Source organism: Somniosus microcephalus, chromosome 2 (assembly GCF_052327205.1).
Source record: "Somniosus microcephalus isolate GS21.2 chromosome 2, FLI_Smic_1.0, whole genome shotgun sequence".
In the NCBI taxonomy this organism is placed as follows: domain Eukaryota; kingdom Metazoa; phylum Chordata; class Chondrichthyes; order Squaliformes; family Somniosidae; genus Somniosus; species Somniosus microcephalus.
In genome coordinates, this window is record NC_140988.1 from 1,458,162 (window position 1) to 1,485,882 (window position 27,721).

At 48.0% G+C, this 27,721-nt stretch overlaps 1 protein-coding gene across 4 annotated transcripts in view; it reads right to left on the reverse strand.

Annotated features, from left to right (window-relative positions):
• The window catches only part of dgkq (diacylglycerol kinase theta), a 194,784-nt gene that overhangs the window by 23,306 nt on the left and 143,757 nt on the right, over positions 1-27,721 (reverse strand). For all 4 annotated transcript variants that reach the window (XM_086005561.1, XM_086005533.1, XM_086005551.1 and 1 more), the window contains 5 exons: positions 18,760-18,911; positions 16,017-16,165; positions 14,546-14,727; positions 10,107-10,207; positions 3,690-3,836 (listed from right to left, as the gene is read on the reverse strand). In XM_086005561.1, coding sequence (XP_085861687.1) covers positions 3,690-3,836; positions 10,107-10,207; positions 14,546-14,727; positions 16,017-16,165; positions 18,760-18,911 — 731 coding nt within the window. The remainder of the gene's footprint in view (positions 1-3,689; positions 3,837-10,106; positions 10,208-14,545; positions 14,728-16,016; positions 16,166-18,759; positions 18,912-27,721) is intronic.

The window sequence follows — 27,721 nt, forward strand, 5'->3', positions numbered from 1 at the left end:
AAGATCATGCTGATCTGATCGTGGTCTCAACACCACTTTCCCGCTCTCTCCCCATACCCCTCGACTCCCCTGTAGTTCAAATATCTGTCAATCTCCGCCTTGAATATATTCAGTGACTCCGCCTCCACAGCTCTCCGGGGTAGAGAATTCCAGAGATTCACGACCCTCTGTGAAGAAATTCCTCCTCATCTCAGTCTTAAATGGGCGACCCCTTACCCTGAGCCTGTGCCCCCTAGTTCTAGATTCCCCCACGGGGGGAAACATTCTCTCTGCATCTACCCTGTCAAGCCCCTTCAGAATCTTATATGTTTCAATAAGATCCCCTCTCATTCTTCTAAACTCCAGTGAGTATAGACCCAACCTGCTCAACCTTTCCTCATAAGACAACCCCTTCACCCCAGGAATCAACCTCGTGAACCTTCTCTGAACTGCCTCCAATGCAAGTATATCCCTCCTTAAATAAGGAGACCACAACTGTACGCAGTACTCCAGGTGTGGTCTCACCAGCACCCTGTACATTTGTAACAAGACTTCCCTACTTTTATACTCCATCCCCTTTGCAATAAGGCCAACATTCCATTTGCCTTCCTAATTACTTGCTGTACCTGCATGCTAACATTTTGTGTTTCATGTACGAGGACCCCCAGATCCCTCTGTACCGCAGCACTCTGTAATCTCTCTCCATTTAAATAATAATTTGCTTTTTATTTTTCCTACCAAAGGGGATAACCTCACATTTTCCCACATTATACTCCATCTGCCAAATTTTTGCCCATTCACTGAACCTCTCTATATCCCTTTGCAGACTCTGTGTCCTCCTCACAACTTGCGAACCCACCTATCTTTGTATCATCAGCAAATTTGGCTACAGTACACTCGGTCCCTTCATCCAAGTCATTAATATAGATTGTAAATAGTTGAGGCCCCGGCACTGATCCCTGTGGCACCCCACTAGTTACAGTTTGCCAACCGGAAATTGACCCATTTATCCCGACTCTTTGTTTTCTGTTAGTTAGCCAATCCTCTTATCAATGCTAATATATTACCCCCAACCCTGTGAGCTTTTATCTTGTACAGTAACCTTTTATGTGGCACATTACTGAATTTTTTCTGGAAATCCAAATACACTACATCTACTGGTTGCCCTTTATTCACCCTGCTCATTACATCCTCAAAGAACTCTAGTAAATTTGTCAAACATGATTTCCCTTTCATAAAACCATGTTGACTCTGCTTGATTGTATTATGATTTTCTAAATGTCCTGCTTTTACTTCCTTAATAACGGATTTCAGCATTTTCCCAATGACAGATGTTAGGCTAACTGGCCTATAGTTTCCTGCTTTCTGCCTCCCTCCTTTCTTGAATAGTGTGTTACATTTGCGGTTTTCCAATCCGCTAGGACCTCTCCAGAATCCAGGGAATTTTGGTAGATTACAACCAACACATCCACTATCTCTGCAGCCACTTCTTTTAAGACCCTAGGATGCAGGCCATCAGGTCCAGGGGAGTTGTCAGGATTTAGTCCCATTAGTTTTCCTAGTACTACTTTTCTAGTGACAGTCATTGTTTTAAGTTCCTCCCTCCCTATAGCCCCTTGATTATCAATTATTATTGGGATGCTTTTAGTGTCTTCCACCGTGAAGACCGATACAAATATTTGTTCAAAGTCTCCGCCATTTCCCTGTTTCCCATTATTAATTCCCCAGTCCCATCCTCTAAGGGACCAACATTTACTTTAGCTACTCTCTTCCCTTTTATATATACCTGTAGAAGCTCTTACTGTCTTTTTCTATATTTTTTGCTAGTTTACTTTCATAATCTATCTTCTCCTTCTTTATCTTTTTTTTAGTCATCCTTTGCTGGTTTCTAAAATTTCCCAATCCTCTGGCCTACCACTAATCTTCACAACATTATATGCCTTTTCTTTCAATTTGATACCATCCTTAACTTCCTTAGTTAGCCACGGATGGTGCATCCTTCTCGTAGAGTCTTTCTTTCTCACTGGAATAAACCTTTGCTGAAAGTTATGAAATATCTCCTTAAATGTTTGTCACTGTTTATCTACCGTCTTACCCTTTAATCTATTTTCCCAGTCTACTTTAGACAACTCTGTCTTCATACCTTTGTAATTGCCTTTATTTAAGTTTAGGACACTAGTTTCAGACCCAAATTTCTCACCCTCAAACTGAATTTGAAATTCTATCATGCTGTGATCACTCTTCCCCAGAGGATCCTTTACAATGAGATCATTAATTAATCCTGTCTCATTGCACATTACCAGCCTTCTCCCTGGTTGTTTCCACAATGTATTGTTCTAAGAAACCATCCCAAATACATTCTATGAACTCGTCCTCAAGGCTACCCATGCCAATTTGATTTGTCCAATCTATATGAAGGTTAAAATCGCCCATGATTATCGCAGTACCTTTCTTACAAGCACCTATTATTTCTTGATTTATACTTTGTCCTACAGTGTAACTACTGTTAGGGGGCCTATAGACTACACCCAACAGTGACTCCTTTCCCTTACTATTTCTCATCTCCACCCAAACTGATTCTACATCTTGATCTTCTGAGCCAATATCATTTCTCACCACTGCACTAATCTCATCCTTTATTAACAGAGCTACCCCACCTCCTTTTCCTTTCTGCCTATCCTTGAAGACATAGAAACATAGAAGATAGGAGCAGGAGTAGGCCATTCGGCCCCTCGAGCCTGCTTCGCCATTCAATGAGATCATGGCTGATCATCCAAATTCAGTACCCTGTTCCTGCTTTCTCTCCATATCCCTTGATCCCTTTAGCCTTAAGAAATATATCCAACTCCTTCTTGAATATATTTAATGAATTGGCCTCTACTGCCTTCTTTGGTAGAGAATTCCACAGGTTCACCACTCTCTGGGTGAAGAAATTCCTCCTCATCTCTGTCCTAAATGGCTTACCCCTTATCCTTAGACTGTGACCCCTGGTTCTGGACTCCCCGAACATCGGGAATATCCTTCCAGCATCTAGTCTGTCTAGTCCTGTTAGAATTTTATAAGTTTCGATGAGATCCCCTCTCATTCTTCTAAACTCCAGTGAGTACAAGCCCAATCGACTCAATCTCTCCTCATACGTCATTCCTGCCATCCCAGGTATCAGCCTGGTGAATCTTCGCTACACTCCCTCCATGGCAAGAACATCCTTCCTCAGATAAGGTGACCAAAACTGCACACAATACTCCAGATGTGGTCTCACCAAGGCCCTGTACAACTGCAGCAAGACATCCTTATTCCTGTACTCAAACCCTCTCGCTGCGAAGGCCAACATACCATTTGCCTTCTTAACCGCTTGATGCACCTGCATGCTTACTTTCAGCGACTGGTGCACAAGGACACCCAGGTCTCGTTGCACTTCCCCTTCTCCCAATCTATTGCCATTCAGATAATAATCTGCCTTCCTGTTTTTGACACCAAAGACAATAGCTTCAATCTTCCAAATGTGTAATTGGACAAAATCAGAGGCAGTGGCGGGTTCTAGGGAGGTTGTGAGGCTGGAGGAGGTTACAGAGGTACTTAAAGATCAAACAAGTTGGAACATCTAAAGTCTAATTACAATGTCCTTAATTAGACCTGAAAGGAGACGAGAACCACAATGCAGGGTAACATCACAGCAGGAAAAAGAGCCAGCTTTGTTTTTAAATGTTTACCTGGGAATGTTAAGGAAGATGAGGCCTTCAATATTTGGAAGTTCCACTTCGCGATCATCCACTTGAAGCTTTAAATCCTTGTGCAGACTCCGGGTGTGGCTAATCTTCTGCAAGCCAACTTTTACATAAACTCCTTTGTTATGAAACCTGAAGTGAAAAATAAGACATTTTTTTTTTGTAAACATACGCTTTGAAGGAAAACGAATATATTTACTATGATTATGATTGAGATAATCATTTTAATTAAATGAGTATAAAATTATGAGGGGCCTAGATAGAGTGGATAGGAGGGACCGATTCCCTTAGCAGAGGTCAATAACCAGGGGACATAGTAATTGGTAGAAGTTTAGAGGGGAGTTGAGGAGAACTCTTTTCACCCAGAGGGTGGTGGGGGTCTGGAACTCACTGCCTGAAAGGGTGGGAGAGGCAGAAACCCTCATCACATTTAAAAAGTACTTGGATGTGTGCTTGAAGTGCCGTAACCTGCAGGGCTACGGACCAAGAGCTGGAAAGTGGGATTAGGCTGGAGAGCTCTTTTTCGGCCGGTACAGACATGATGGGCCGAACGGCCGCCTTCTGTGCTGTAAATTTCTATGATTCTAGGACAGCTCCTATTTATGTTTGTACTTCCACGGTATATTACAGTGATTCTGTCCTCCAATCAGCCTGTTGCAAATTCCTTGGTCAAACAGTGACTCAGTCCAACCGAGTATCTGTATTTCCACCGACGCTGATCCGATCACCAGGAAATTCAGCTGCAGGTTTCAATAGTTTTTCACATTCAACACAACATTCTGGCAAGCTTTAAGGATGAGCTAACAACAATACTTGGTGCTGAATTTGGTTGAAAAAAAGTCCTGTGTGATTTGGAGGATTAGGTGACCTGAGATCAAACAATGTCACAAAACATTTTTTTTAGCTAAATAACAATTATCCATAAGCAGGGAGATAGAGAGAGGTGTGTAACTGAGTCATAGTCATAGAGTCATAACAGCACAGGAGGCCACTCAGCCCATCGAGTCCGTGCTGGCTCACTGTGGAACAATCCAGTCAGTCCCATTTCCCCACTCTATTCCCGGAGCCCTGCAAGTTTATTTCCCTCAAGTGCCTACCCAGTCTCCCCTTGAAAACATTGAGTGTCGCCGTTTCCACCACTTCCGTCGGCAGCGAATTCCAGGTCCTCACCACTCGCTGCGTAAAAAAGTTTTTCCTCACATCCCCCCTGTATCTCTTGCCCAAAACCTTAAATCTGTGTCCCCCAGCCCTTGTACCATTAACTAGTGGGAACAGCCTTTCCTGTCTAGCCTATCCAAACCCATCATAATCTTGTACACCTCTATCAAATCACCCCTCAACCTCCTTTGCTCTAATGAAAACAAATCCAGCTTCTCCAACCTGTCCTTGTAGCTAAGATCCCCCATCCCCAGAACCATTCTGGTAAATCTCCTCTGCACCCTCTCAAGGGCCTTCACATCCTTCCTAAAGTGTGGTGACCAGAACTGGACTGTGGTAAACCACTGTTTATATTCCACTGTGTACATGCCTGGACATGCCTCGGCTGACTCCTCCCACAAGTCCTAGTATAAAGGTGACTGCTCCCCAGCCCTTTGTATTCTGGACCGGTCGACCACTCGAGGCAGACCTTCATTCTTTTGTTAATAAAAGCCTTTAGTTACTCTCTTAACTCTCAGTCTTTTATGAGTAATTGATAGCGCATCAATTTTATTAACAAAATTTTTATAATGGAGAAGATCCTCACACCAGCATGCCTGGACTTAGATCATCGGGAGGCGGACTCATCCACCAAGTTTACTCACTGGCTTAAGTGTTTCGAAAAATTCCTGACCGCCTCCGCAGCAATCAAATCGGACGAGGACAAACTGGATGTCCTGACCTCCAAAGTGAACCACCGAGTGTACTCGGTCATCCAAGACGCGACCTTGTACGCGGACGCTATCAAGCTCCTCAAGGACCAGTACACGCGCCCAGTGAACGAAGTGTACGCCAGGCACCTTCTGGGGAGTCGTAAACAACAACCTGGGGAATCGACCGTGGAATACTTTCAGGCACTGTCTGTGCTTGGCCGGGCCTGTGGTTGTAAGGATGTAAAGGCCGCCGTGTACACAGAGGAACTTATCCGGGACGCTTTTGTAGCGGGCCACAGATCCAATTACACCCGACAGCGACTGTTGGAGCAGAGTGACCTCGACCTCAACAAGGCCTCTGAACTCGCACTATCATTGGATGCAGCCTACCGGGGCATGGATGCCTACTCCTCTGCACCGTGGACGCCGCGGGGGATGACAGCCTGGGACACGGTAGGACCGCCTCATAGCGCCGTGCCACCCCAGCCACGGCCCAACTACCGCAGCAGTGTCCCAAGGCCAGACAGCAGTGCCCCAAGGCCAGAAATGCTACTTCTGTGGCCAGGCAAAACACCCCAGAGCGCGCTGCCCGGCGAAAAACGCGATCTGCTCGGGCTGCGGGAAGAAGGGACACTACGCTAGTGTCTGCAGGGCCAAAGCCACCCCGAACCCCAGCAGCGCCGCGTGTGGGCCATGCGGGCCGCCATCTTGGGCCTCCCCGGCCATGTGCGAACCACCGGTACAGCAGCCATTTTGGACGCCTCCAGCCACATGGGGATCATGGACGCCGCCATCTTGGACGACAGCCAGAACGCAGCAGGCCCCCAACACCGCCTCATCTGATACCCGCAGCGACACACCGACCCCTACGCTGGCATCCGTTACACTGGACCAAGCGAGACCGCACCAGCTGGCCAGTTCCACAATGGACATTAAGGTAAATGGTCACGGTACAATCTGCCTTTTTGACTCTGGGAGCACGGAGAGCTTCATCCACCCCGACACGGTGCGGCGTTGCTCTCTCCCAGTCCTGCCTGCGCACCAGCGGATTTCTATGGCCTCCGAGTCCCAGTCGGCGGACATCGGCGGCTACTGCGTGGTGACACTCGTAGTAGACGGGACTGTGTACGATCATTTTAAACTTCTGGTCCTGCCCGACCTCTGCGCTGCCGTCCTGCTGGGGTTAGATTTTCAGTGCCACCTTAAAAGTGTTACGATGGCGTACGGTGGACCCCTACCCCCACTCACAGTCTGCAGCCAGCAGCTTCCAAATTGCCCGCCGCGCACTAGGCGCAACCTCTCCACACTCAGAGTCACCCCCCCCCCCCCACTGTTTGCTAACCTCACCCCCGACTGTAAGCCCATCGCCACAAAGAGCAGGCGATACAGTGCCGGGGACAGGGTTTTCATTAAAACCGAAGTGGAGCGGCTCCTGAAGGAAGGGATTATTGAGGGCAGCACCAGCCCCTGGCGAGCCCAGGTTGTGGTCGTTAAGACCGGCGAGAAGCAGCGCCTGGTCATCGACTACAGCCAGACAATAAATCGCTACACCCTGCTGGACGCCTACCCACTCCCCCGCATAGCTGATATGGTCAACCAGATCGCGCAGTACCGCGTCTTCTCAACCATTGACCTGAAATCAGCGTACCACCAGCTCCCTATCCGCCCTGAGGACCGCCAGTATACTGCCTTTGAGGCAAACGGCCGCCTCTATCACTTCCTTAGGGTTCCCTTTGGCGTCACCAACGGGGTCTCCGTCTTCCAAAGGGAGATGGACCGGATGGTAGATCAAAATGCGTTGCAAGCCACTTTCCCATATCTGGACAATGTGACCATCTGCGGTCGTGACTTGCAGGACCATGACGCAAACCTCGAAAAATTCCTCCGCACCGCCCAACTCCTGAACCTGACATATAACAAGGAGAAGTGCATATTCCGCACAAACCGCCTCGCCATCCTTGGCTGTGTTGTGGAACACGGAGTCATCGGCCCCGACCGGATGCGTCCCCTTATGGAACTCCCACTGCCCCAAGGCCCTGAAGAGGTGCCTAGGGTTTTTCTCCTATTACGCCCAGTGGGTTCCCTACTATGCGGACAAGGCCCGTCCGCTGATCAAGTCCACCTCTTTTCCCTTGACGGCAGAGGCCCGCTTAGCCTTCCACCGTATCAAGGAGGACATTGCCAAAGCCACCATGCACGCAGTGGACGAATCCATCCCCTTCCAGGTGGAAAGTGACGCGTCCGACTTTGCCCTGGCCGCTACCCTCAATCAGGCGGGGAGACCCGTGGCCTTCTTTTCACGAACCCTCCAAGGCCCGGAGACCAGACACTCCGCTGTTGAGAAGGAGGCCCAGGCGATTGTGGAGGCTGTGCGTCATTGGAGGCACTACCTGGCCGGAAAACGATTTACCCTGCTCACTGACCAGCGTTCAGTTGCTTTCATGTTTAACAACAAGCAGAGGGGCAAAATCAAAAATGACAAGATCTTGAGGTGGAGAATCGAACTTTCCACCTACAATTACGAGATCTTGTACCGGCCCGGGAAGCTCAATGAACCCCCGGATGCGCTATCGCGTGGCACCTGCGCCAGCGCGCAGATCGATAGACTGCGGGCCCTCCACAATGACCTCTGCCACCCGGGGGTCACCAGGTTCTTCCACTTCATCAAGGCCCGCAACCTGCCTTACTCTATTGAGGAGGTCAGGACCATGACCAGGAACTGCCAAGTCTGCGCTGAGTGCAAACCGCACTTTTATAGACCAGACAGGGCCCACCTGATAAAAGCCACTCGCCCCTTCGAGCGCCTGAGCGTTGATTTTAAAGGGCCTCTCCCCTCCTCCGACCGCAATGTGTACTTCCTCAATATTATTGATGAGTACTCCCGTTTCCCGTTCGCCATCCCCTGCCCGGACATGACCAGTGCCACGGTCATTAAATGTCTGAACGACCTCTTCACCCTGTTCGGTTCCCCCAGCTATATCCATAGCGACCGGGGCTCATCGTTTATGAGCGACGAACTCCGTCAGTACCTGCTAACTAGGGGTATTGCCACAAGCAGGACCACCAGTTACAACCCCCGGGGGAATGGACAGGTGGAAAGAGAAAATGCGACAGTTTGGAAGGCCGCCCTGCTAGCCTTAAAGTCTAGGGGCCTTCCAACCTCCCGCTGGCAGGATGTGCTCCCCGATGCGCTCCACTCTATTCGGTCACTGCTCTGCACTGCCACTAACGCCGCCCCTCATGAGAAAATGTTTGTCTTCGCAAGGAAGTCCACATCGGGGACATCGCTACCCGCCATGGCTGACGTCCCCAGGGCCGGTCCTACTGAGAAGACACGTGAGGACCCATAAAACGGACCCCCTGGTCGAGAGGGTCGACCTCCTCCACGCCAACCCCCAGTATGCTTACATTGCATACCCGGACGGGCGGGAGGACACAGTCTCCATAAGAGACCTTGCACCCTCGGGGGCCGCAGTAACCCACTACTCACTACCACCGCCCCCCACGATCCGATATCCAGCCCCAGCAGACGGCAGGCCTGGGCCCCGCGACCCGCTCGACATGCCTGTGCCACAGCCTACGCAGGACTCGACGCCGGAAGCTCCACTACCCCTGCCGTCGCCACGCCGATCACAGCGGCAGACAAGACCTCCGGAGCGACTCCAATACACTAACTTTTAATACACTTCACCCCGCCGGACTCAATTTTAAACAAGGGGTGAATGTGGTAAACCACTGTTTGTATTCCACTGTGTACATGCCTGGACATGCCTCGGCTGACTCCTCCCACAAGTCCTAGTATAAAGGTGACTGCTCCCCAGCCCTTTGTATTCTGGACCGGTCGACCACTCGAGGCAGATCTTCATTCTTTTGTTAATAAAAGCCTTTAGTTACTCTCTTAACTCTCAGTCTTTTATGAGTAATTGATAGCGCATCATGGACGCAATACTCCAGTTATGGCCTAACCAGCGCTTTATAAAGGTTCAGCATAAACTTCTCTACTTTTGTACTCAATACCTCTATTTATGAAGCCCAAGGTCCCATATGCTTTGCTAACCACTCTCTCAATATGTCCTGCCACCTTCAGGGACCTAATCACATTAACTCCCAGGTCCCTCTGTCCCTGCACACTCTTGAAAACTGTGCCATTAAGTGTATATTGCCTCTCCCTGTTCCTTCTGCCAAAATGCATCACCTCACACTTCTCTATATTAAATTCCATCTGCCACTTGTCTGCCCATTCTGCTAGCCTTTCTATGTCCTGTTGCAGTCGATTGGTATCATCATCACTATTTACCACCCCCAAGTTTGGTGTCATCGGCAAATTCAGGCTTCCATGTACTTAGGTTGTATTTCTTCCGACAAGATACAAAGCCTGTGTCACTGCTTGTTCTCACTGGTCATGGATTTATAATTAGGCTGTTCTTGGGCTGTCAGCTGTTGGTCAGCGTTCGTTGGCTTTCCCGTCGGCGTTTACGCCCAACAACCAACTTCAGACCAATCTGGCTTCATTTTGCCTGCAATGAAAGCCGTAAATTAGTAGACGAGTGACCTGCTGTTGAACTTGTCTGGATCTTCTTCCCTTGCTTGATGAAAATCCAGGCTCAGCTCCGCGTCAATTCCAATCCCACAATAGTTGCTCATTTGTACAATCTGCCAAGAGTAAAAGGGTGTTCTGGTCAAGTACAACAAGCCCTCAGCATCTCTCACCCTGCAGTTACTGCACATTGGCTTTTTTCACTATTTAAACCTTGCTTAAATTACAGAACCGATCATTATTCTGGTTCCAATATAACTTTGAGTTCTGGAATTTCCCAACAGGTGATGGGTGCATGAAGTCAGGAAACCAACAAATAACTCTGACCATAAAAAAATTGGAACATTTGTTCAGTGACTTGCCTCCCTAATTTGTTAACACTGTGTAAATATGAGCAGTTTTTACACCAGGCGCAAAGTCCATTTGGTGATACCGCCCGTGGAGGCTCGGTTGATGAGAGGTCAAAGGGGAATCAGAAATTCTGCCCGGCAACTGAATGAAGGATTGGAGCTTGAAGCAAGTGCAAGACCTTCCGCCTGATCCAAACAGATCAACCTCGGAAATGTTATAAATCTAATACAATAGTGTCAGCTGTGGCTCAGTGGGCAGCACTCTCGCCTCTGATTTAGAAGGTTGTGGGTTCAAGTCCCGCTCCAGGGACTTGAGCACAAAAATCTAGGCTGACACTCCCAGTGCAGTACTGAGGGAGCGCCGCACTGTCGGAGGGGCAGTACTGAGGGAGCGCCACACTGTCGGAGGGGCAGTACTGAGGGAGCGCCGCACTGTCGGAGGGGCAGTACTGAGGGAGCGCCACACTGTCGGAGGAGCAGTACTGAGGGAGCGCCGCACTGTCGGAGGGGCAATACTGAGGGAGCGCCGCACTGTCGGTGGGGCAGTACTGAGGGAGCGCCGCACTGTCGGTGGGGCAGTACTGAGGGAGCGCCGCACTGTCAGAGGGGCAGTACTGAGGGAGCGCCGCACTGTCGGTGGGGCAGTACAGAGGAAGCGCCGCACTGTCGGAGGGGCAGTACTGAGGGAGCGCCGCACTGTCGGAGGGGCAGTACTGAGGGAGCGCCGCACTGTCGGAGGGGGCAGTACTGAGGGAGTGCTGTACTGTTGGAGGGGCAGTACTGAGGGAGCGCCGCACTGTCGGAGGGGCAGTACTGAGGGAGCACCGCACTGTCGGAGGGGCCGTCTTTCGGATAAGACGCTAAACCGAGGCCCCATCTGCCCTCTCAGGTGTACGTAAAAGATCCTATGCCACTATCTCGAAGAAGAGCAGGGGCGTTCTCCCTGATGTCCTGGGGCCAATATTTATCCCTCAATCAACATCAATAAACACAGATTATCTGGTCATCATCACATTGCTTTTTGTGGGAGCTTGCTGTGCGCAAATTGGCTGCCGCGTTTCCTACATTTCAACAGTGACTACACTTCAAAAAGTATTTCATTGGCTGTAAAGCACTTTGGGACATCCGGTGGTAGTGAAAGGAGCTATATAAATGCAAGTCTTTCTTTTTACAAATATAATGGTCAAATGGAGAGTTCACAACTGGAATATCATAACCTTCCTTTTCTGTTACACATGCTGACTGAACTGTTGTGTATTTCCACAATGTTTTATTTCTTCTACAAAGGTAGAGGCTAGCCCCAACCTTAAACGTCTCTTGTTCAAACCCCTGTTGCACAATGTTGCTCCTGCGCAGCACAAGCAGCTCAGGTGTAGAGCCTTGCAGCCTCAGAATAATCTGGCCCAGTGGATTTGGGTTGTCCAGGTGCCAGCCCAGCTATCTGTGAGGTTCCACCAATGACCTGCAAGTCTCTGGTAAAAAAAAACTGCACTTGGTTCTGAACATTTGTTTTCCATCAAAGGTTATTTCCAACAGAATCAAAGAATAATACAGCACAGGAGGAGGCCATTCGGCCCATCGTGCCTGTGCGGTGATATCCAAAAACCCGGCAGCATTGGTGCTTTTGAAGGAGTGCTGAAAACAATCCCAGGAACAATCGATGGGCAGCAGAGTGTTCATACTGGTCAGTGCTAACTTATTACTCTTTAATTGGCACTGTAGTGTCGTCAACTTTTCATTGTCAGGCACCAAGTAATGTTGCCTTTGCCTGTCAATGCTCACTGACTGATGCAGTGGGCCAGTCATTGCAGATACTTCAAAAAGAACTGAACTGTTAAATTTAAATTATTTAAATAACCAGAATTCAAAATAATGTGATCCAGACAAAAACGTTACAGTTCTGTAAATTTATAGATAAAAATATATGCAAATTTTCTGAAATCAAAGGAAAGAGAAGTGTTACTGTGGCAGCAACTGTCAATCACTCTGTTTCGCTGTAATAACATCAGAATCTACTCGTGAGACTTGGGCAGAGCTGCACGAATTACAGTCAGTGCAACCTGGACAATGCAGATAGAGAGGGCTTATGTTAACTGGGTTTTTCTGTCCCAGGACTCCCCGAGACTGTTTGATCCAATGTTTTATGTGCTAGTGGAATCATTCAGCCACAGTGTCACAGTTCAGCTCAAAAAGCTTCTCATAAAACAAATTATTTTGTAAATTTTTGCAGGGCACACGTCCAACAGCCAGGGTGAAGGAGAAGCAGAACAATCCTCACCCTGACTTCACTCATCAACAAATTTAGATTAAGAGATTAAAACAGAAAATGCTGGAAACACTCAGCAGGTCAGGCAGCATCTGTGGAACATAAGAATTCAGAGCAGGAGTTGGCCATTCGGGCCCTCGAGCCTGCTCCGCCATTCAATAAGATCATGGCTGATCTTCGACCTCAACTCCACTTTCCCGCACTATCCCCATATCCCTTGATTCCCTTAATATCCAAAAATCTATCAATCTCTGTCTTAATTATACTCAACAACTGAGCCTCCACAGTCCTCTGGGGTAGAGAATTCCAAGATTCACAATCCTCAGTGAAGAAATTTCTCCTCATCTCAGTCATAAATTAGTGGTGTGGTGTACATGGACTTCAGTAAAGCTTTTGACAAAGTCCCGCATAGGAGACTGGTCAAGAAGGTAAGAGCCCATGGGATCCAGGGTGCCTTGGCGCGTTGGATCCTAAACTGGCTGAGTGGCAGGAGGCAGAGGGTGATGGTCGAAGGTTGCTTTTGTGACTGGAAGCCTGTGTCCAGTGGGGTACCTCAGGGATCGGTGCTGGGTCCCTTATTGTTTGTGATCTACATAAATGATTTGGATGAAAATGTAAAAGGTATGATCAGTAAGTTCGCAGATGACACGAAAATTGGTGGGGTGGTAAATTGCGAGGAGGAAAGCCTCCGGCTACAGGACGATATAAACGGGTTGGTCAGATGGGCGGAAAAGTGGCAAATGGAATTTAACCCTGAAAAGTGCGAGGTGATGCATTTTGGACGGACAAATAAGGCAAGGGAATACACAATGAGTGGTAGGACCCTAGGAAGTACAGAGGGTCAGAGGGACCTTGGTGTACATGTACATAGATCCCTGAAGGCAGCGGAGCAGGTAGATAAGGTGGTTAAAAAGGCATATGGGATACTTGCCTTCATTAGCCGAGGCATAGAATATAAGAGCAGGGAGGTTATGATGGAGCTGTACAAAACGCTGGTGAGGCCACAGCTGGAGTACTGTGTGCAGTTCTGGTCGCCTCACTATAGGAAGGATGTGATTGCTTTGGAGAGGGTGCAGAGAAGATTCACCAGGATGTTACCTGGGATGGAGCGCCTCAGCTATGAAGAGAGGCTGGACAGGCTGGAGTTGTTTTCCTTGGAGCAGAGAAGGCTGAGGGGGGACCTGATTGAGGTGTACAAAATAATGAGGGGCATAGATAGGGTAGATAAAGAGGAACTTTTCCCCTTAGTGGGGGGGGTCAATAACAAGGGGGCATAGATTCAGGGTAAGGGGCAGGAGATTTAGAGGGGATTTGAGGAGGAACTTTTTCACCCAGAGGGTGGTTGGAATGTGGAACTCAATGCCTAAAAGGGTGGTGGAGGCAGGAACCCTCACAACATTCAAGAAGCATTTGGATGAGCACTTGAAATGCCATTGCATACAAGGCTATGGACCAAATGCTGGAAAATGGGATTAGACTGGACAGGGATGGATGGGCGGCGCAGACACGATGGGCCGAAGGGCCTCTTTCTGTGCTGTAAAACTCTAAACTCTAAACTCTATAAATGACCAACACCTTATCCTGAGACTGTGACCCCTGGTTCTAGGCCAGGGGAAACATCCTCCCTGTATCTACCCTGTCAAGAGAGAGAAACAGAGTTAACATTTCAGGTCGATGACTTTCATCAGAATTTCTCTCTCTACAGACGAGAGGCCTGAATCATGCCTTCTGACAGAAGCCTTCAGTCTTTCTCATCCACTTAACTCCAATGAGATTATTAACACACGACTGTGACCCTCAGACCAGCTCCTATTTCAATGATCTTTTGCTACGAATACCTTTGGTGGTTCCAGCTCAGGGACGCCGTTTTCTGTGCCTTCAACAACCTCTTGGCCATCGAGAAGGATTGTCCAACGATCCATAAGGACCTCTTCTGCTTCATCGACTGCCACCAGAATGGAGAAGGGATCCTCACCGCTGTAACCAGGTCCCCAGCGTAACACCCTCGCCAGGTCATTGCCTTAAGAAAGAAAGGTAGTGAGACACTAGTCAGTGTCGTGTCAGTGGCACATTCCATCTGTGCCTTGCACTTGCACCAATGGCAACACAATGGTGTGTGTGAATGGTCTGAAAACTCAACCTACTTTGGCACTTGTGTGTAAACAGCTGAGGGGTGCTGCCCTTTCCATATATAAACCCCTTAGAATGCACCCAGTGTTTTGTACCTTGGAGGCAATCAGTAAAACCTGAAGACATTACGGGAGAGCACTTTGCCTGGGCAACAGATATTGGAGAAGAATTTTTCCCAATTGATGGAGGACGTTGGGAAAGCCATAAAGCGCTGAGGATCTCGCCTGCATTAGTTGGGTTGTCAGATTTCTGTCTAAATAACTCCTGCAGCACAGCACACTCCTGCACTTAATTGGTAAAATTATATCAAAGGTTGGCCCTGCTCACACCAATTAAATTGCTGTCAATCCATATGCTCAGCGGCCCTAATGGCTGAAAAACTGACCTTCTAAACCTGTTTGCAGACAGTCAGTGGCTAAATGGACAACACACAGGATAAACAGGCAAGAAACTGTTTGCAATTAGTTTTTTTAAAGATATGCTAGTGTAGAACATTAGTTCAAAATAAGGGAAAGTGAAGTTAAAATAATAAAAACAGAACTCGGTCATTAATGAGATTTGCATATGTAAATTTTTAATACATTATTAATAATATAATTATGATATTTTTCAAGTTTGAAAAGTATGATCTTGAATTGTGAGCATAAAGAAGATTTTACTGTTAGTTTCCATAGCGCTAGCTCCACAGAAATAGATGTTACCACATGGAAACAGGCCATTCGGCCCATCCAGTCCGAGTCGGCCTTTACCCTCCACAAGAGCAAATAGTCCCATCACATTTACCCGCCCTGTCCCCACAGCCCTTCATCCACCTCTCCAATCTAATCTTCAATGTTGACACACTTCCTGCTCACTATGTCCTTGAGACTCACCTCTTGCTCCCTTGACCCGATTCCCACTAAACCACCCATCTTCCCTTCCTGGCACCCATGTTAGCCGACATTGTTAATGGTTCTCTCTCCTCAGGTACTGTCCCCCTCTCCCTCAAATCTGCCGTCATCACCCCTCTCCTCAAAAAATCAACCCTTGACCTCCTCCGTCCTTGCAAACTACTGCCCCATCTCCAACCTCCCTTTCCTCTCCAAAGTCCTTGAACGTGCTGTCATCCCCACCCATCCTCCCACCACCACCCCGCCCATCCCCCCCATCCTCCCCACCCATCCCCCCCTCCCACCTCACCTGTTCCCAAAGGTAACACAGCGACAGGAGGCACTGGACAGTTCAGCTTGTGTCGAATCTCCTCCAGCACTCCCAGAACCCAACCAACTGTTCCATCTCCTCCACAAACCAGTATTCGGAAATACGGAACCTGCCGGAACGTGTGCAGTCTGGAGGTGAAGGTGGGCAAAGAAATTTAAGAATGTAAGAAGAGCGGTATAAATGGTCCAGTGCTTTAGTTCACCAATACAGAGTGGCAGAATCTGCAGCCAAGATCTGTAAAGGAACAGATAAATTGAACTCGCTAACATGTTCAAAATTGCCACAAACCAGAGAACCAGGAGACATAGCATCGAATTTAAAAGAGGAAAGGTGCAGAGATAATTTACACTAATTAATTTCTGCGGACGATAATAGATTTAAGATTATATGTAAGAGATTTAGCAGACTGTGCTTCCATTCTCTCCCTCTGCTGGTGGCAGGGGCGATTTTATTTAAATATACACAACAAACTTCAATTCTGCAGCAAGCGCATTTTCTTGTCGTCGCTACAAAGTACTTAAAAAAAACTTTTAAAAACAGGTTAAGATTTTGCTCCAAAGGGTTACCGGCAACGCCTCATTCCTGCTCTTTGGGTTGTGAGATATATGTGTAGGAGATGAAGCATTAACGCACAGGCTGATAATCTACACACCACCCACTGAATCACTGAAAGCAAAAGAAAGCCAGGGTGAGTTGTGGGGAATTCTCTGCCTCTGAAATCTAGTCCCACGGCTTCCTTGCACCATGAAATATGTGTAACCTGCCTGGGCTTCTCTTGCCAGGCCCTGAATATTTTATTACTTACTCTGCCAGCTGGTATTCTGTATGTCAAATGCTCCAAGACTTTTGTGAAATTCCTGGCTTGAAAAAGATGCATCTTGTAGGGGTGAAAGGTTATAAACGATAGCAACAAGACATGATTCGCCACTTCACAGAGCCCTGCCTGAGGAGTCTCCACAATACAGGCGCAGCTAACTGCACTTCCATGTATTTCACAAATATTATAGGATTTCACAGCACAGGAGGCCGTTCGGCCCATCGTGCCTGTGCCGGCTCTTTGAAAGAGCTCTCCAATTAGTCCCACTCCCCCTGCTCTGTCCCCGTAGCCCTGCAAATTTTTCCTTATTACGTAAATATTTATCCAATCCCTTTAGAAAGTTATTTTTGAATCTGCTTCCACCGCTCTTTCAGGCAGCGCATTCCAGATCACAACAACTCGCTGCGTAAAAACATTCCCCTCATCTCCCCTCTTGATTTTTTGCCAATCACCTTCACTCAGTGTCCTCTGGTTACCGACCCTCCTGCCACTGGAAACAGTTTCTCCTCATTTACTCCATCAAAACCCCTCATGATTTTGAACACCGCTGTCAAATCTCCTCTCAACCTTCTCTGCTCGAAGGAGAACAACCCCAGCTTCTCCAGTCTATCCACGTATCTGAAGTCCCTCATCCCTGGAACCATTCTAGTAAATCTGTTCTGCTAGGGCCCGGACATCCTTCCTAAAGTGCGGTGCCCAGAATTGCACACAATACTCCAGCGGAGGTCTAACCAGTGATTTATAAAAGGTCTTCCTTGCTCTTGTACTCTGTGCCTCTATTAATAAGGCCAAGGATCCCATGTTTTTTAACAGCCTTCTCAACATGTCCTGCCTCAGTCAAAGATTTGTGTATGTCAATTTGAGGGAATAAAATCTCACCTATCACAACCTTTTCTCAAAAACGTTGATGTTACGCACACTGACTAGGCCAGATGGGGAACCTCTTCTTTCTTTTCTCTCTCACACGTTCTGTCTCTTATCTCCCTACGGGTGCTCTACGTTTTATTATCTGGGACAATCTTCTTCCTGCCCTCTTTGTCTGAAAGCCCACCCGCAATGTGTCTCCTCCACTCACAGCTGGAGTGACACATGTCACGGAGTCCCCGCGGCTTTCATTAAAGGCTCAATTCATTGCAACAAAATCAACCTCTCCTTTGCTCAGACTTTCTTTTTTGGGAGCCCGGTGTGTGGTGGGTTACAGAGTGCTGAGAAGTGCAGCCCTTCTACACTGATTTAAATCACTGGCTTTGTTCTCTTGCCTGAGACATGATACTTGTGTGGGTGAGGTGAATGTTAAGTGTCAGCCTACGCAGACTGTTAGTTGGATCGCAGGAACTGATAACGAATCGAGAAATCCATTAGGCACAAGTGGTTTAATATGCATTAAACACAACTTCAGTTAAAATAGTGAATTTTTAAGCTCCGTTCTGAAAGAGCAAATTTTGAGTGGAACTATTCATTTGTTCCAAGTATATTCGTGATGCTTTCTTTAAGCCTAGTGTTGTATTCTGTTAGATGTATCGTTATATCAGCGCCACAGACACAAGTTTCATTTTTCTTTTTGTAAAGAGGCGGAGTGACCTTTGACCCAGCAGACTCTTGTTTTCCGACTCCGCTAGTTTATACACGTTCTTCCATTCTTCGAAAGTCACAGAATCAAAGGTTGACACAGCACAGAGGAGGCCGTTCGGCCCATCGTGCCTCTGCCGGCTCATGTTCTTCAGCCTCACGGATGGGAGGGCTGCAGCTGCTGTGAGCCAGAGGGGCACCCAAAGGGCAAAGGGCAGGCCACCATTCAATGCATTCGGCGGAAGTTAAATGAATGTTCTTGCACTGAATGTTAGAGATCTTTAAAATGCTAATCCTTTGTTTGCCAAAGGTTTAATGTAGAAAATGACACATTACCCAGATAGAGGTCCTCCATTAGAAAGGTCAAAGACCTGATGAGGATTCAGAAGCTTCCGGAAGCTGTACAGAAGCTCTCGCCCTTTAAGGCCGCCGCTCTTTGGATTCACAAACAGAAGGAGAGGAAAGGAATCCTGTGGTAGTTGTGAGACCTGACAGTAAATAATTCATAAGTTATTAATGAACACAGCCACAATCACTGACTGATTACAAGTCTACACAGCGAAGCAAACCAGCTAAAGACATGCAATGTGTGTCAGCTAGAGTGAACTTAACTGACTAACAACTCTCAAACCGAGCCATGTATTAATAACACGCTATGTGTGTCAAGAACAGTGAAAATAATGAACTAACAACGCTCGATTTATGTAAGGAACAGCGAGCGTCACTGTGATGTGTCAGATATTAATAACATTCGATATATATTAGGAAAGCAAACATAACCAAGTAACGACGCTAGGCATGTGTCAGATACAGTGAACATAACTGATTAAGACACACGTTTCGTGCCGGGTATATCCCATTTCAGGTTTCTTCAATGTTCTTCTCCGTTTCACTGCATTAAAGGTGCTGTATAAATGCAAGTTGTCGTTGTGTAGAATGGTTACACCTGTCTTGGTGCATTCCCGTGTTAAAGCACTCACTACCTTGTTGCCCGAGCTAGTTGTGTGATCAAGAGCAGTTTAATGTCTTACCTACGCAGATCCTACTGAGTGACAACAGGTGAGCACAGAGAAAATCTTCAGCTCAACTTTCCAAGACTGTCACTGACCTCATCTCCTCTGGAGATCTTCCCCCCGCTGCCACCAACCTCGTAGTTCCCCAACCCCGCACAGCCCGCTTCTACCTCCTTCCCAAGATCCACAAACAGGACTGCCCTGGTAGACCCATCGTTTCAGCCTGTTCTTGCCCTACGGAACTTATCTCTTCCTATCTTGACTCTATCTTTTCTCCCCTTGTCCAGTCTCTTCCCACCTACATCCGCGACTCTTCGGACGCCCTCCGCCACTTTAACAGTTTCCAGTTTCCTGGCCCCAACCGCTTCCTTTTCACCATGGACGTACAATCCCTCTACACCTCCATCCCCCACCCGGATGGCCTGAGGGCACTCCGCTTCTTCCTTGAACAGAGGCCCGACCAGTCCCCATCCGCCACTACCCTCCTCCGCCTGGCTGAACTTGTTCTCACATTGAACAACTTCTCCTTTAACTCCACTCATTTCCTCCAAATCAAAGGTGTTGCCATGGGTACCCGCATGGGTCCTAGCTATGCCTGCCTTTTCGTGGGCTATGTGGAACAATCTTTGTTCCAGTCCTACTCGGGACCCTCCCTCACCTCTTTTTCCGATACATTGATGACTGTATCGGTGCCGTTTCCTGCTCTCGCCCTGAACTTGACAATTTCATTCACTTTGCCTCCAATTTCCACCCTTCCCTCACCTTCACATGGTCCATCTCGGACTCTTCCCTTCCCTTCCTCGACTTCTCCGTCTCCATCTCTGGGGATAGGTTATCGACCAATATTTACCACAAGCCCACTGACTCCCACAGCTACCTGGACTACACTTCCTCCCACCCCGCTTCCTGTAAGGACTCTATTCCATTCTCCCAGTTTCTCCGCCTCCGCCGTATCTGCTCCGACGATGCCACCTTCCACACCAGTGCTTCAGACATGTCTTCCTTTTTCCGCAACCGAGGATTCCCCTCTACCGTGGTTGACACTGCCCTCGACCGTGTCAGTTCTATCTCCCGCACCTCTGCCCTCACCCCTGCCCCTCCCTCCCGGAACCACGATAGGGTTCCCCTTGTCCTCACCTTTCACCCCACCAGCCTCCACATTCAACGGATCATCCTCCGGCATTTCCGCTACCTCCAAAGTGATCCCACCACCAAACGTATCTTCCCCTCCCCTCCCCTTTCAGCATTCCGCAGGGACCGCTCTCTCCGAGACACCCTAGTCCACTCCTCTATCACCCCAAACAGCCCCTCCCCTTCGCCTGGCACCTTCCCGTGCAAGCGGAGGAGATGTAACACCTGCCCCTATACCTCCCCCCTCCCCACTGTCCAGGGCCCCAAACACCCCTTCCAGGTGAAACAGCGATTTACTTGTACTTCTCGCAATCTAGTATACTGTATTCGCTGCTCACGATGCGGTCTCCTCTACATTGGGGAGACCAAACGCAGATTGGGTGACCGCTTTGCGGAACACCTCCGTTCAGTCCGTAAGGGTGACCCCGAGCTTCCGGTCGCCTGTCATTTCAATTCACCGCTCCATTCCCACTCGGACCTCACCGTCCTTGGCCTCTTGTACTGTTCCACGGAAGCTCAACGTAAACTCGAGGAACAGCACCTCATCTTCCGATTAGGCACTCTGCAGCTTTCCGGACTCAATATCGAGTTCAACAATTTCAGATCATAACCTCGGCCCCTATTTCATTTTTACTTATATTTTTCCACTCCTTTCCTCCCCCCCCCCCCCCTTTCCTTTTGTTTCTCTCTCACACCTGGCAGCTATCTTTTGCCCTGCCAGTACACTTTACACCTAATCCCAGCCTATTACCATCTCGTCTAGCTTCTAATCTCTTTTACTTCTTTTGGTTCTTTTATTCTTTTGTCCGATCGCAGCCCTGCCTTCGATCCAGTTCCTTTTCTCTCCAGTTTTGAAGAAGGGTCAAACCCGAAACGTCAACTCAAATTTCTCTCCACGGATGTTGCCTGACCTGCTGAGTTTTTCCAGCATTTTCTGTTGTTATTTCGGATTTCCAACATCTGCAGTATTTTGCTATCGTTTCAGAGAATAATGTTTGTCAGTTGCAGGCTCGAAGGGCCAAATGGCCTCCACCTGCTCCTATTTATTATAAATAACAAATATCAATTTTTTATCACTTTTGTTATTCTGTGGATTTATCGAAATGTAAAAACCGTAACAAAGGATACAATGAGTCTGGCAACACCAAGGTTCGCCGTTAATCCGTGTTATGTCAATTATAGCCAAATATGATATTTGGTAATTACATGATTTGTCCTTGCTGGAAGCCTCAGACTATGAAGGTAAGGACTCCAGGCTGGAACAGGGGCAGAATCCCAGTCAAAGCCTCCTAGCCAAGGGTTCCTAACCAGAATTGATTAAAATGTTCATATTCTGTAGTCCTTAGCCGAAACTATGCACACAGTGGCACTTTGCAAACACAAAAGGGATTAATATGCACACTAGCCAATTCGACTGCCAATTTAACGCACTGTGTATTAACATAATTTAAATATTTAGAAGGCGCAAATGATCTGATAAATGGAGCAAATTCTGCAGAAAGCGGTTCATGTTCCAGAATTAAATCCAGTTGTTACTAATAATCATTTTACACATTCAATAATCTTTCACAAAATTGCCAATTCCTCTACAATTATATAATATAAAAAACACACAAAATACAGAAGCAGAAGGCAATGAATCCATTGCACATCAATGTAACAGCAAATCTCTAAATACTATTAAATGTTTTGACATTGTTTCAGATATTGTTGGAAGCTGCTGATGTTTTATATATATTTAAAATATATATACGATGGGGTAAATCCGTGTACAGCTTTGCGTGGGAGGAGTGCCGATCGGAGATTTGTGGTGCATCCAATTTTTAGATCATTCAATCACTGGAAAATCAGGAGGACTGCAAATCAGGGACAGTGATTCTCCAGCCCGATCCTCTGATCCGCACAGGGTGGGAACCTCGTTCAATTTATCCTCTATGTTGGAGGCACCTCAGATACAAATGGTTAATCTTTTGAAGCTGAAGTTGTCCAACCTTTTTCAAAAGTGTGTTACAGGTGGCTCCATGTGCACAGATACAGCAATACAGGAAACAGAGAACATATATCCTCTACACACAGGGCTAAGACAGACACTAGGGCTATAGGTGGCTCCCTATTCTATGTTCTACAACTAACACTTACCTGCTGTCTCTTGGCAAAGCAGCTAGTGACAAAAGATAGAAATTGACAGAACAGATAAAGGAATATCACTTGACGTTGCAACGTTTTAACTCAATACCTTAAATAAAAGTTCCTTAGTCTCCTGGGAATAGAATGGACATTATTTCCTAGTGATCTGTAACATTTAATAAGGGATCCTGCTTTGAGCCTCTCGAGTATTTATTGGAAGTTAGGCTAATGCGTCACTGGAGGAGACAATTATTTCATTTCCAACACGGACAGGGAAATACGCCCACCAATAACTTCAGTGAAAAAACAAAGTTCTTCATATTCCCATCTTTAAACGTTCCAGAAAATTATCGACCAAATGGATTTCACTGACAGAGACACTGGGGTAAAAATCTACCATGAACTGTAACACACCCATTCTATTCAAATCAATGGGTAACGCTCCCAGTCCGTTCAATCAATGGGTAACGCTCCCAGTCCGTTCAATCAATGGGTAACGCTCCCAGTCCGTTCAATCAATGGGTAACGCTCCCAGTCCGTTCAATCAATGGGTAACGCTCCCAGTCCGTTCAATCAATGGGTAACGCTCCCAGTCCGTTCAATCAATGGGTAACGCTCCCAGTCCGTTCAATCAATGGGTAACGCTCCCAGTCCGTTCAATCAATGGGTAACGCTCCCAGTCCGTTCAATCAATGGGTAACGCTCCCAATCCGTTCAATCAATGGGTAACGCTCCCAGTCCGTTCAATCAATGGGTAACGCTCCCAGTCCGTTCAATCAATGGGTAACGCTCCCAGTCCGTTCAATCAATGGGTAACGCTCCCAGTCCGTTCAATCAATGGGTAACGCTCCCAGTCCGTTCAATCAATGGGTAACGCTCCCAGTCCGTTCAATCAATGGGTAACGCTCCCAGTCCGTTCAATCAATGGGTAACGCTCCCAGTCCGTTCAATCAATGGGTAACGCTCCCAATCCGTTCAATCAATGGGTAACGCTCCCAGTCCATTCAATCAATGGGTAACGCTCCCAGTCCGTTCAATCAATGGGTAACGCTCCCAGTCCGTTCAATCAATGGGTAACGCTCCCAGTCCGTTCAATCAATGGGTAACGCTCCCAGTCCGTTCAATCAATGGGTAACGCTCCCAGTCCGTTCAATCAATGGGTAACGCTCCCAGTCCGTTCAATCAATGGGTAACGCTCCCAGTCCATTCAATCAATGGGTAACGCTCCCAGTCCATTCAATCAATGGGTAACGCTCCCAGTCCGTTCAATCAATGGGTAACGCTCCCAGTCCGTTCAATCAATGGGTAACGCTCCCAGTCCATTCAATCAATGGGTAACGCTCCCAGTCCGTTCAATCAATGGGTAACGCTCCCAGTCCGTTCAATCAATGGGTAACGCTCCCAGTCCGTTCAATCAATGGGTAACGCTCCCAGTCCGTTCAATCAATGGGTAACGCTCCCAGTCCGTTCAATCAATGGGTAACGCTCCCAGTCTACTGCAATTGGTTATTTCCACTGGAGCGGGGATGGTCAAGAAAAGATTTAATTGAGGTTTTTAAAATTATGAAGGCTTTGATAGATTGAATTTGTAAAGACTATTTGTTCTGGTTGGGGAGTTAGTGATAAAGGTCATCAATTGAATATTGTCACGAAGAGAGTGAGGAGAGAGATTCTATCATAGAATGTTCCAGCACAGAAACAGGTGCATCAGTTTGTGTCGGTCCTTTTCCCCACGAGTCGTTGAGTCCAATCCTGTTCCCCTGCTCACTCCCTGTTACTTCAATGGTCCTTTCTGAAGCACATTTTTGCAGTACTTGCACGAAAGGCTCACTTTCACAGACTGCATGAGTGCCAAGGGTCATATGGGACATCTTTTGGTGTCAGAAAATATCTTAAGGGGGTTGTCCCTTGATGAACTCTGTCACAGTGAGTCAGCACCATTGTGATTCCACTCTGGCCATCCACAGAACTTAATACTTTCTTCAGTGCTGTGCTGCCCTCTAGTGTGGAGATGCCGGAGTTGGACTGGACAAATGTAAGAAGTCACACAACACCAGGTTATAGTCCAACAGCTTTATTTGAAATCACAAGCTTTCGGAGCGCTGCTCCTTCTTCAGGTGAAGTGGAGAAATGCATAAAGACACAGCTTATATAGTCAGAGAATCATGTCAGATGTTTACAGGTAACCTTTCCAACTGCCATTTATCACACCTCGGCAGAGAGATAATCACAGCAGTCAAAGGTGTGAATGGTGTCCAAACAGGTCAGTCAGGGAAACATTACATCAAAGAACAATGAGGTGGGGTCACAAGGGGTCAAATATTGCAGATGCTGGGGTCTGTATGAAAAACAAAAAAAGACAAAAAACATTTTTTTTGGCTGGAAATCACAGCAGGTCCGGCCGCACCTGTGTAGAGAGAACAAGCCAATGTCAACTCGAGTCTGGATGACCCTGCATCAGGTGGGGTTACATATAGCGTGACATGAACCCAAGATCCCGGTTGAGGCCGTCCTCATGAGTGCGGAACTTGGCTATCAGTTTCTGCTCGACGATTTTGCGTTGTTGTGTGTCTCGAAGGCCGCCTTGGAGAATGCTTACCCGAAGATCGGAGGCTGAATGTCCTTGACTGCTGAAGTGTTCCCCGACTGGGAGGGAACACTCCTGCCTGGTGATTGTTGCGCGGTGTCCGTTCATCCGTTGTCGCAGTGTCTGCATGGTCTCGCCGATGTACCATGCTCCGGGGCATCCTTTCCTGCAACGTATGAGGTAGACAACGTTGGCCGAGTCACATGAGTATGTACCATGTGCCTGGTGGGTGGTGTCCTCACGTGTGATGATGGTATCTGTGTTGATGATCTGGCATGTCTTGCAGAGGTTGCTGTGGCAGGGTTGTGTGGTGTCGTGGTCGCTGTTCTCCTGGAAGCTGGGTAATTTGCTGCGAACGATGGTCTGTTTGAGGTTAGGCGGCTGTTTGAAAGCGAGTAGTGGAGGCGTGGGGATGGCCTTAGCGAGGTGTTCGTCGTCATCGATGACATGTTGAAGGCTGCGAAGAACATGGCGTAGTTTCTCCGCTCCGGGGAAGTACTGGACGACGAAGGGTACTCTGTTGGTTGTGTCCCGTGTTTGTCTTCTGAGGAGGTCTATGCGATTTTTCGCTGTGGCCCGTCGGAACTGTCGATCGACGAGTCGAGCGTCATATCCCGTTCTTACTAGGGCGTCTTTCAGTGTCTGTGGTGTCCATCGCGTTCCTCCTCGTCTGAGCAGATCCTGTGTATTCGCAGGGCTTGTCCATAGGGGATGGCTTCTTTAACGTGGTTAGGGTGGAAGCTGGAGAAGTGAAGCATCGTGAGGTTGTCCGTGGGCTTGCGGTAGAGTGAAGTGCTGAGGTGTCCGTCTTTGATGGAGATTCGTGTGTCCAGGAATGAGACTGACTCTGAGGAGTAGTCCATGGTGAGTTTGATGGTGGGATGGAACTTGTTGATGTTATCGTGTAGTCTTTTCAGTGATTCTTCGCCGTGGGTCCATAGGAAGAAAATGTCGTCGATGTATCTGGTGTATAGCGTTGGTTGGAGATCCTGTGCAGCGAAGAAGTCTTGCTCGAACTTGTGCATGAAGATGTTTGCGTATTGGGGTGCGAATTTGGTCCCCATGGCTGTTCCGTGTGTTTGGGTAAAGAACTGGTTGTCGAAGGTGAAGACATTGTGGTCAAGGATGAAGCGGATGAGTTCCGTAGGTACATCGGCGAGACCATGCAGACACTGCGACAACGGATGAACGGACACCGCGCAACAATCACCAGGCAGGAGTGTTCCCTCCCAGTCGGGGAACACTTCAGCAGTCAAGGACATTCAGCCTCCGATCTTCGGGTAAGCATTCTCCAAGGTGGCCTTCGAGACACACGACAACGCAAAATCGTCGAGCAGAAACTGATAGCCAAGTTCCGCACCCATGAGGACGGCCTAAACCGAGATCTTGGGTTCATGTCACGCTATATGTAACCCCACCTGATGCAGGGTCATCCAGACTCGAGTCGACATTGGCTTGTTCTCTCTACACAGATGCGGCCGGACCTGCTGTGATTTCCAGCCAAAAAAAATGTTTTTTGTCTTTTTTTGTTTTTCACACAGACCCCAGCATCTGCAATATTTGACCCCTTGTGACCCCACCTCATTGTTCTTTGATGTAATGTTTCCCTGACTGACCTGTTTGGACACCATTCACACCTTTGACTGCTGTGATTATCTCTCTGCCGAGGTGTGATTAATGGCAGTTGGAAAGGTTACCTGTAAACATCTGACATGATTCTCTGACTATATAAGCTGTGTCTTTATGCATTTCTCCACTTCACCTGAAGAAGGAGCAGCGATCCGAAAGCTTGTGATTTCAAATAAAGCTGTTGGACTATAACCTGGTGTTGTGTGACTTCTTACATCTGCCCTCTGGTGTTACAATGCAATACTACCATACTTAGGACAAGTTAAAGTGTCAGACTTAGCTCAGTGAGCGCTCTCGCCTCTGAGTCAGAAGGATGAGAGTCCCACGCCAGAGGCTCAACTGCATAATCATAGAATCGCAGGATCTCACAGCACAAACGGAGGCCATTCGACCCACCGTGCCTGTGCTGGCTCTTTTAAAGCAATTTAATTAGTCCCACTCCCACTGCCCTTTACCCTGAGGGAGTGCCGCACTGTCGGAGGGGCAGTACAGAGGGAGTGCCGCACTGTCGGAGGGGCAGTACAGAGGGAGTGCCGCACTGTCGGAGGGGCAGTACTGAGGGAGCGCCGCACTGTCGGAGGGGCAGTACTGAGGGAGCGCCGCACTGTCGGAGGGGCGGTACTGAGGGAGCGCCGCACTGTCGGAGGGGCGGCACTGAGGGAGCGCCGCACTGTCGGAGGGGCGGTACTGAGGGAGCGCCGCACTGTCGGAGGGGCAGTGCTGAGGGAGCGCCGCACTGTCGGAGGGGCGGTACTGAGGGAGCGCCGCACTGTCGGAGGGGCGGTACTGAGGGAGCGCCGCACTGTCGGAG